Consider the following 11,141-nt stretch of genomic DNA (forward strand, 5'->3'; position numbering starts at 1 on the left):
TTGTATTAAGGTTACAGATTTCCTAGTTAACTAAAACCCCAGAATATAAAACGTTTACCCATGTTAAAAAGCAAACACTCAAGTGTTATCTGGTACATCAGCAAATACCATATTTAATCCCATTACCAGAGTTTGAAAGTCATTTAATCTTCACGCTTTCTAAACTTTAATTTTAACGTTTCCTTCCCCATTTCAACACTGACAGAATGACATACCAACAGCTGCCACATCAAGATAACAGATACAAATTTGACATGGTTAACGCATTACACACTAGGACTCCAATCCCTACAAATATGCACAGGACTTGCAATTTCAGTCGAGAAAGCTACACTTTTGTTCAGTCCAACAAGACGGATGCAAAAGTTTAATATCCATTTGTATGGTAAGCACGCATTTTCAAGGAGAGTCTTAGTTCCTGCTTAAGTTCTTAGCAGCTCAGTGCAATTTTAACCAAAAAAGAAAACATTCAGCATGTTAAAAATACTGTGACGTTGTCAGAGTGGAGTTAAAGCAGGTCTAAAAGCCTAAGAAAAGCAGGAAGTGATCAAAGTAACATGGCTAGGAACATTTTTGCATGTTGCTTGAAGAATTGTAAAAACAGTAAAGCCTCAGGTCAATGCTGCTCCACCTTTATACACCCAGGTGCACACAACATTCAGCAATACACAATGAAGCTGCAGAAACCGTATGAATTAGTATCTCTGGGGACTCAGTGCTTCAACCCATCTACTCCTAACGTACATTTTTCTTTTGAAAAGAAAAAGAAAAAAAAAATATATATCGCAACTTAGTACATTTCTAGAAACAAGATTACAGAACAGGTTTTAAAAACAGTTTCTAAGGCTCAGACTGAGTCCAAAAAGGCCTCTGATTGGGTTCATTCAAGCTCTTTGAACTGCACTACTGCAGCGTAAGAATGATCGCAGCAAGACGTCCACAGGTAATTTCTACATTTATTTTTTTATACCAAAAAGTTATGTGCAACAAATAAACATTCTTACATATTTACATTGGTCTTTACCTGTTAGCAAAATTGTTTCCTAAACCTTGGATGTAGAATTCTCACCCTGTATGGATAAAAGGAACATCTGCCCAAGGACTCCACTTTAAAATGGATGTTTACTCTGGAGTTGAAAGCACTAGTAATAAATATGATGGAACATACTATACAGAACGAACACCTAATATTTAGGCCATGCTTAACACAGGTTTACAGTAACAGAATACTTCACCTTTTCTGGACCAGTTTTGTCTAGGTCATATTTAAACAACATTGGCTGAACTGAAGTTTTTATCAGATTTGTACTTGTTTAGTCCATACAAATTAAGAGCCACAAGTGCTGCCTGAAGCACCTAACCAGCCTTTTTTTTTGACCAATCAAGACCTTATCAGAGACTCTACAGCAGAAGACGAGTACGACAGCACATGGAAGTTTCTCACCTCCCATATCTAAGGTGGGGAATGTTTCACTGGCCTCAGAGTAGCAAATATCTTACAGTAAGAAGTTCGTAGGAATTTTCATTTCCTAAACAAGTCTGGGATTTGACTCTCTCCCTTATTAGAACCACTCCTCACCTCAAAACTTGAAGTGGCAGGAGTCCAAATTTTGGACCTTTTTCTGCGTGCTTTGGAAACAAAGCTTTTCATTTAAAGCTTCACAAGTGCTGAAGCCACAGTTCAGATCCAGGCCCCTTCCCACTCCCCCCAGGACAGGATGCTCTTTACTGGCATTCAGCCTTTATTATACCCCAAGGTTTTCACAAAAGGTCAAATTAGCACCCCGTAGTACATTTGGCATGACATGCTCCTTCTGCTTGGAGTGGGCCTACATGAAGCAGTATGATTTCTGGCACATTGCTAATTAACCTGAGCTGTTTTACCGGTAGAAAACTGCCATTTCTACACTGACAGCAGTGAGGAGAGAGGTCAAGTACTGGAAGCAAAAGGGTCCAAATTTCTACCACTAACCTAATTACTTTGCCCTTTGTTCACACAAAATGCATATTCTCTAGCACAAAAGGGAAACAAGAAGAGGGGTCATTTCTTGCAAAAGTCGCTCCCATTCTGGTCTGAAATATAAAGTAACACAGAGAGACGCACAAGACAAAAGAGAGGGTTTACAATTTAGGGTCAGATTTGCAAAAGCAGGCACGAGATTTCTAGCTGCAAGTTTCCGGAGACCAAACCCAATTTGCATTTGGTTCCCTACACGTGCGCACGTAAGCTACAGGTGCGACTTTCGAAAATCTGGCCCTAGACTATTTTGCTAAACAAACTTCGAAGTAACAGGCTATGCCCACACAGACAAGCACAAAGACACAGTGAAGTTAGTCAACACCTATACTTTCAGTCATTTTTTTTTTTTTTAATTAAGCCTGGAATCAGACCAAATAATCATTGATTATACTTGTCTCCACTGCTGCTTTTTCTGAGATATTAGCACTGTGACTAACCATTTCAGGCAGCACATGTTCACCTCTTCCCTGGATGAAAAGATGCCTTACTATAGTAGATCATAGGAATGTATCAAAATAAATCTGTACAATACATTAGACAGTGGTCCTACCCCCAGGCTCAAGCACAGAGAGGGTAAAGCCTCAAGGGACCCAATTTAACATTGTTCACATCCCCTCACATCAAAGTTCAAGGCATTTGAGAGAGAACTTAACATCAAGACAAGCTTTAACTGTACTCTGGTCAATACTAAACACATTTAATAAACAGTCACTCAGAATTGTTAGACAAGAGGGACAAGGTTTTTGCTTTTTAGTGTTATCAGCAAGAGACGTTACTCATACCACAGAGCTCTGTACACAAGGAATTTCCACCTACATCCTGCATAGAAAGTTAACTCAGTAGTAGTTTTAAGTTCTGCGTGAATTTATCCCAGATTTCTACTGTCGCTATTAAAACCGTAAGTTTCACGCCACATTTATCGCCTTTTCCAGCTTCTTAGTGTTTATAATCCACGTTTGCAGTTCTACATACAAAAGTGTCCCGTAAAGTAAACTTGGATTGACCCAAATCTCTTAAAGAAGGAATCGGGCGTTTAAATTGTTCAGATATAGAAGCTGTTTGACATGAGGGCAGCAAAAGCACAACATTAATTTTACTAGAACCCCAATCTCCAGGTCTTGGAGATAAAGTTAGAAATTTCAGCATTTTTAACTTAATTTGCAGTTTAAAAAAAAAATCAGATTACTTCCCCCAACATTGTAACACATCAACTTAAGTGAACAGGAACCAATAATATTGCTACCACTTCTCAGTCTAAGGGCTAAAATAGACCGCTAAATATTCTTTCGCGTACCATAAGGTTTGTGGGAGGTTTTAGTTCTTTTTTTTCTTTTTTTCTTTTTTTAAAAAGCAAGGACACTTCTGCCTGCCAAGTTTAACACACAAACTATTTGGTTTAATATTTTAAGACAGAAGGCACTTTTATCATTCCATTCTAGGACAGCAAGTGTAGAAACATCTTTTGAGATTGTTTGCGTCGGTTTAGATTTGCAGTTTAAAAAATTAAAATGTGTGTGTTTTGTTTCGTTTTTGAAAGAGCAATGAAAGAGCCATTTCATTCTCAAGAGCACATTTACCTACTTACCCCGCTTTACAGATAAGGCCCCTTAGAAGGGCAATACGTGTCAGTCCTAAAGTTCATTTCTAAATATAGCACCGACCAAAGATCCTGGACAAGATCACCCAAGTGTCTGCTTGTTCAGTGTACTACCTGGCTAATCCAGTAGGTCACGAGTCCACTACAAATTGCAATTTCATTATGCAGCTCTCAGCATAATGCCAGATGAATATTGGTAACACTGTTTGGCTTTAACACCTGTTCAGAACTAAAATGCAGATCAGAATAAAAATTCAACCATTTTAAGAGTTCCCTCCAATTTCAGCATCTCACCCCTCCCACCCCCTTGCATTAATATCCAACGGCAGGTTATTACAGAGCACGCATAATAGCCATCACAACTCCATTTTCGTTAATGGGGACCAAAAAAGGGAACAGAAAACTGAACGTCCACTTCTGTTGCTGCACTCACTACTACTAGCATTTCTCGTAAGATGTTTTCTACATTGGCTTAATCCTTCCATTATTCCAATCAACTATAAGGTTGAATATTCTCCAAGTTGCTATGCTAACAAACCTGACTGTACAATGACAGTTCTGCAGGGATGGTTCCAATATTTCTAGTTTTATTTACAGTACAATTGTTCTAGTCAAATGTGTGTGTCAAGTCCATCAGCTAAAAATGTAATAATGCACATACTGTAAACATGGCAACATTAAATACAGTACCTCTATTCTAGAATATTTAAGTGTCATGATCACATCTTGTTATATCTGAAACTGAATTTATACACAAAGGATAGTCTTCTACCAAGTGTAACCCACTTTACAAGTGGAGGGGGTGGAAAATCTACATTTTGTGGCTAAGAAACTTCCTCAAAGTAAAGTTAAAGCTTGTCTTTGATTGTATTTGAGCTTTCATGTTTTGCAACCATCTTTAAATTGAAGATTAGCACAGAAATTATCTAGGGCCCCTTCCAATTTACAGTAATTAAAAAACTCAGTTATGATTCTGTGGTGGGGAGGGGGAAGTGTCTGATATGAATAAAAAAATTACTGCAAAATAAACTTAATGGAAGTCAGGTCTTCAGACTGTCAGTCAAAAGTTCAAACAAGTGTTATTCCTGTTTAGGTTGGAGCTGCCGTTTCCAGGCCTCATTCAAGTAAACTAGTCGTTTGTAGTTGATGATAAAGAGAATGAAGTTCAGCAAATATGTGATGACGCAGACAATGCAAAATTCCTTCAGCACGAAGTACAGAATGTATGCCAAGTATAAAGACCCTACTACAGACACTATGGAGGATGTCATGAGGATTAGAGCTGCTACTGCACTTGCTGTCATACCTGAAACGAGAGAAAAAGTTACTATTGCTATTTTAATGCCCTCATTGCATAGTCAAGAACAGACAAACTGGAGAAGGATCCTAACTTAACTCCATTCCACTTGGAAAGCTTGTATTAACAATACAGCTCTTTTTAAAATGCCACACAAGTCCAAGCTGGCTGACAAAGCTGTGCATGGATAGTCCTCTTTTGATAAGGCATGCATACAGGATTTCCACCATCGTGAGTATACCTGAAAGGTCGAGCCGATTAAAGTCAATGAACAATCATCTCAATGGTTTTATAGCATATTATAGGGTTCAATTAGATCAACTGGCCTGTTTCACTAGTCACACAATTAAATCTCACCTACTTGTTTGCTTGTTAGCCATAGTATACTACGTAGCTCTCACAAATCCAGTTTTGATTTTCTCCTTTGTAGAGAGTAACCCAATCTTAGAAGAGAATAAGTGAAAGCCCAAATGCAGCCACTGTTCCCAATGCTTACACAGTCAATGGAATAGCCAGAGTGCTAAAAGCGAGAAAGGTAACTCTTGGCTATGCATGTAGCTGAATCACCACACTGGCATTAAACGAATCTGAACCAGTGCAAGCTTAGCTTTCTTTCAGGTTTACTGCTGCCATGTTTTGCTAACACAAAGTGGCACCATCTCATGCACTTTAGGGTATAATCAAAGTAGATACTTACCAAGTAACAACTGTAGTATATAAAATAAAAGTCCATAGACACTGTTTGGCTGATTTATTGCACTGTCCTTTCCAAAGATGGAACCCAACAGACCAAATCCTCGACCCCATCTGCAAGATAACGAAAACCAATAATCTCATATTTGAACACCTGCTTTTTCACACCCCAAATTGCAGTTTGTCAGCACAGAGCTTTCCCAATACGCAGTTTAGTTTGCTCCTTAACAACTAAAGTCTGCACTTGCTAGATAAAAAAGATGTCCTATGCATTCCTGCTGGACATTCTGGTTCAGTACAGCAAAACAAGGATTCCCAGAAGAAATGCATAATAGCCCGTAACTGGGTATGAAGTCCCCCCCTAGAAGTTACTAGTTTGCCAAACATAAAACATTTCTTTCACTGAGGATAACTAGCAAAAGGTTCCGTGCTGGAGTGAATGAGACACTAATTTATCATCTCAAAAACTGGGCAGGCTACAACTTTTATCCGTGTGATTTTTTTAATCAGCAATTGTGTATTTTAGCTAAGAACAAACTGTTCCACCTCTCAAGCAGAATGTTTTTAAGAGCAGCAAACAGAAGAGGCCCTCCCGACGAGATGAACGGTGAACTGACCAATTTCAAAAGCAGCTCTAATGGCAGAACAGCATTTGCAAGATTACTGTTAAAAATTAGGTATCAGTATTTCATTCAAACATCAAACTAAAGTCTTCTTAAGCTGCCAGCTATATGTACATTACAGACTATGTCGGTCAAAGGTGTGACGTAGGAACAGTCCCAACATACAGCGCTGGCCCAGCAAAAGCCTCTATGGGAGATGCATTTTAGCCACCAAGACTGTTTAAGTAGGGGAGTTCATTGGCTGAGGAAGGGAGGGAGCACTCTGCTGATATACTTTAGTTGAAATTTCATACCACTTGTGTAGTATACTTGTATGATTATAGCCCAGCCTCCTCGCACTGTCTCAGTGCCAATGGTTCCATTTTGCCCTTTATCGCCAAAACACTTTACAGGCTGCTAAGGCCCCTTGATCAACATTTACAAAACATCCTCAAGAGGCTGAGCAAGAGTTAAAATAAATCAGCCCCCATCAAGAAAGTGTGTTCATTAATTCAACTATTATGCACTTTCCCGCTTCCTCCTCCCCCACCACACTGGAGATTACACACCAATTGCTAGAAAGCAGATAACCTGAAAAAAACCAAAAAACAGTAAAGCCACGTTAGTTTTCCCCATCTATCAAGAATGTGAATTGCCATTTTGGAAGTGCTGCAAATCCCTCTTCTCTTATAAAGTCCCATTAAAGTTCAGAAGGATCTTGTTGGAACAAAGACTTCCCAATCACATTTCAAATAAGTATTAAATTAAATTTAAGAGGTCTGGTCTAAAGCTTTAACTGAATACGGCTGTCACAAACAACCGATCTGAAAACACTGCCACGTACTCACCCCCTTTAGCAATCTGTACAACTGTAAAAAGGTCAGGGTGGTAGAAGCATTTTCAGCTTGCAACTGTTAAATATCTTGCTGTTGTAATAGCTGATGCCCTTAAAGCTGCTAAGTTTCAGACTATTCTAACCTTCTTCCTTATTCCATGTCCTTAGCTATAAATCAATCAATCGGAGATGCCAGTAGCCAAAGAAAAAGCAGTTTCTTTCAGTGTTATAAGGTCTGAAACACAAGCACGCTCTTGCGCCAAAATGTTTAGGATTCCAGTTAGATTTGGGATGTGTATTTTTATGTATGGGCAGTTTCTCTGTGGGAACGGTTAAGTCATCTTGTGAACCGTGGCACTGTCCCGCAAGAAGCTGGTCAAATACTGCCCCAATATGTATGAAAGTGCTTTTTGGAGTACAGCTGGAATTCTTCTCTCCTGCCTCTCCCCCTCCAACCCCGTTTATATTGATAGCACAATACGCCATCAGCAGCAGCTGAGACTGACATTTCATGGGGGCTGGTCCAGGATTGTGAAATGGACACCCCAAAGAATGAGGAACCACCTCAAACCTTATCACTCTCTACCTGGTGTTCAACGCCCATTTCTTTGACCTTGCCTCCACTAACTAATACAGAGCAATATGTACTGGTATATTTAAGAAAACAAACAGAAAAATTAACACACTATGTTCAGCTATACATCTTTCTTCCATGGGGCGAAAAAAGGAGAGGAGCCACACACGAGTGATATCACTACCCAATGCATTACGGCTAGGCCACCAGCTACTACATAGCTATGAATATCACCGCCGTAATTACGAAGATCACCAACTCATCCACTCATCTGAGCCGTTATGTTACTTGGACTGGCTCCCAAATGACGGCTGCACCACAAGCAATGCTGACAGAACGTCACTGTTGAAGGACTTAAGGACCCAATCAAGTGAGACCTCTTCCACCGGCACCTCAGTGAAAAACTGGCGAATTCCAAATCGACAACGAAAGAATGGCGGCTGCGCTTGGGATGCCATCGAGTCCACCATCAATAGCGCCTGCTGTCGAATTCTGTACCAGGAAACACCAAGACTGGTTTGACAAAAATGGCCAAGAGATCCAAGAGTTGATCAACCAAAAGCACAAGGCCTTTTGTGCTTGGCAGAACAACACCAACTCCAAGCAAAAGAAACTGCATCTCCAAAAAGCCAAGGCAGAGGCCCAAAGGAGGGCCCACAATATGAAGAACAGATGGTGGGAAGACAAAGCAAAGGAGATTCAATGTCTTAATAGCATCCACAATATGAGCGGTTTCTTCAGTACCACCAAAACCACTTACAGTCCAAGTACTCAGGAACCCAACCCCCTTAAGACCCAAGGATGAAGGAGAACCATCAACACCTGCTAAAAGGAGCATTTTGAAGACCTTTTCAAATCAAAACTGTTGTTGATGAGAGTGTTCCCAATTCCATCCTGCAACACCCAGTCAAGAGATGATCTCAGAATCCCTCCAACCCTTGACACGGTCAGGAAAGCCATCAAGCAGATAAAAAATGACAGGACATCTGGAGCAGATGAAATACCTGCCGAAATCTCCAAGCAGGTGGGAGACGAACTTACGTCACAGCTCCATGCCCTCATCCTCAGGTTCTGAAACGAGGAAATCCCAGCTGGCCTCAGCGACACCATGATTATGACAATCTTCAAGAAAGGAAACAGGTCTGACTCGGGAAGTCAGAGGGATCGCCTTGCTGTCCACAACAGGAAAGATCATTATACAAGAACCCTCCTGAACCATCTCCTTCCGTTTGCTGTAGAGGTCTTCCCAGAATCTCAGTATGGATTTCGGGCTCAAGAGGCACAACCGACATGACCGTCACTGCTCAACAGCTATAAAAAAAGTGCCAAAAACAACATTAACCTCTCTACATGGCCTTCTTTTACCTCAAAGGCCTGTGACTCTGGTCACCCAAGAAGCGCTGTAGAGGATCCTTCTGAGGTACAGATGCCCACCAAATTGTGTTACCAGTCTTTGCTTGCTCCCTGACAGTATGAACGGCTCTTCTCTGAAACGGATCTGTTGCAGATCTCTTTGAGGTGAAGACAGGAGCCGATCAAGGTTGCATTGTTGTTCCAACACTCTTCTTGATATTCCTTACTGCTACATCTGACCACCAACAAGCTTCCAGTCGGAGTGGAGCTAGACTACCAGATGGATGGTAACCTGTTTCATCTCAGCTGATTCCGAGCCAAAACCAAGAAAACCCCAACCTCAATCATCAAGCTCCAGTATGCTGATTATGCTGTAGTGTGCGCTCACTCTGAAGCAGACCATGAAGCAATCGTCAACATCTTTGCTGAGGCATACAAGAAAATGGGACTGATGCTTAACATTCAAAAGACTAAGGTCCCCCATCAACAAGCAATCCCCAGCTCCGGTAATTCAGATTTATGGTGAGACTTTAGAGAACACCGAGTATTTTCCATGCCTCGGTAGCCATCTCTTGCAAAAGGCCAACATTGACAAAGAAATCCAACATCACCTCAAACACACAAGCACAGTCTTTGGATGCCTGAGGAAGTGGGTGTTCAAAGATCGCAATGTCAGATTGAAAACAAAGCTCATGGTTTAATCAAGCAGTCACAATCCCCAACTTACTGTACGGAGCTGAGACATGGACAATGTACAGGAGACACCTCAAGTTGCTGAAATACCATCAATGCTGCCTGCAGAAGATCCTTCAAATCCAGTGGGAAGACAGATGCACCAACATTAGCATCCTCTCACAAGCAAACACCACGAGCAACAAGACAATGATCTTTCAACAACAACTTGCTGGACTGGCCATGTCATCTGGATGTTAGACTCCAGAAGCAAGCTGTATTTGTAAATCAGTGCTCAGAAGGAGGGCAGAAAAAGCATTTCAAAGAACTCCTCAAAGCCAACTTGAAAAAATGCAACACTGACATCAACTCATAAGAGACTATCGCCCAGGACCACCCCAAATGGAGGAAGGGTCAGTACTTCGAAGCCTCACGATGACAACAGGCGATGGAAAAATGAGAATGGCAGAAACAGCACGTCGTGGACTGAACAAAGAATCAGAGCCACCCACCCCACACAGAAACATGCCCGAGTTGCAACAGAATCTGTCGATCCCGGATTGGCCTTGTCAGCCATCTTCGGACCTACAGATAAGACTATCACGAATGACGATCATCCTCAACTGCAAGGGATTGCTGATGAGTTATGAATGCAAAACAAAAAAACCTACACAAAAAAAAAGAGATGGCCTCCAAAAGAACACAGGAGTAGTGTCTATCTACTGCATATAACTTCATAAGCGGTTTGCTCTTACAGATCCCAAGGCTACTTTAAAATACCAAAAGATACTGACACAGAGTACACAGGACCCTATCCTGTCATCAAGCCTCAGCTGAATTTTCCAGAACTGTGGTTGTAAAGCCACACTCCTTTACACTAGGGCTCTAATAACCTGCCAAACCATTTAGCAAGTCACACATACCGCAAGCATCCAAAATGCAAATGAGCTTAAAAACAAACTTTGCTCCTAGTTTCTCTACCTTGAAAGTCACAGAATTGTCCCATGCATGTCCAAAGTTGAAAAACTGGTTTATAACTAATGCAGTAAAGTGAAAGGCATGAGAAGCTACCCCCAAACCCCATTCTTCAATCATCCATGTCTAGCATTTCTTCATGATGCTGTTCTAGCATTCTTCCTCCTCTTGATAGTTAATTACCAAATGCTTAAAATTCCAACCTTTTCCATCTAGACAGCTGACTAAACAGAGATTGGCTTCTTCCATTTCCCCTTGCCACTGCCCCCACAGCAAGGGAAAGATACACAAATTGAATCTAAGGCTTCTGCGTATGAAATGGCAAAGTGCAGCAGTGTAGCCTGCTGCATAATGTTCCTTTCAGTTTACCTTATAAATCTGTTATCAAAGAAAATAGCATCACAGAAAGCGAGGCTTGGAAGGGACCGCAGGAGGTCATCTAAATCCAGTGTTTCTCAACCGGTGGGACTCAAAGGTCATGTAGGTGGGACTTCAACTCATTGCCCGATTGAAAAAAAAAAAA

General features: G+C 41.0%; 1 protein-coding gene across 1 annotated transcript in view; it reads right to left on the reverse strand.

Annotated features, from left to right (window-relative positions):
• Nucleotides 1–762: 762 nt before the first annotated feature.
• The window catches only part of VKORC1L1 (vitamin K epoxide reductase complex subunit 1 like 1), a 34,142-nt gene continuing 23,763 nt past the window's right edge, over nucleotides 763–11,141 (reverse strand). The window contains exons 2-3 of the mRNA XM_019511356.1: nucleotides 5,612–5,721; nucleotides 763–4,923 (exon numbers count right to left, since the gene is read on the reverse strand). Of these exons, the coding sequence (XP_019366901.1) occupies nucleotides 4,697–4,923; nucleotides 5,612–5,721 (337 nt within the window). The 3' untranslated portion in view covers nucleotides 763–4,696. The remainder of the gene's footprint in view (nucleotides 4,924–5,611; nucleotides 5,722–11,141) is intronic.

The sequence above is a fragment of the Gavialis gangeticus genome, unplaced genomic scaffold, assembly GCF_001723915.1.
Source record: "Gavialis gangeticus isolate Ggan-Ray unplaced genomic scaffold, GavGan_comp1, whole genome shotgun sequence".
Taxonomy (NCBI): Eukaryota; Metazoa; Chordata; order Crocodylia; family Gavialidae; genus Gavialis; species Gavialis gangeticus.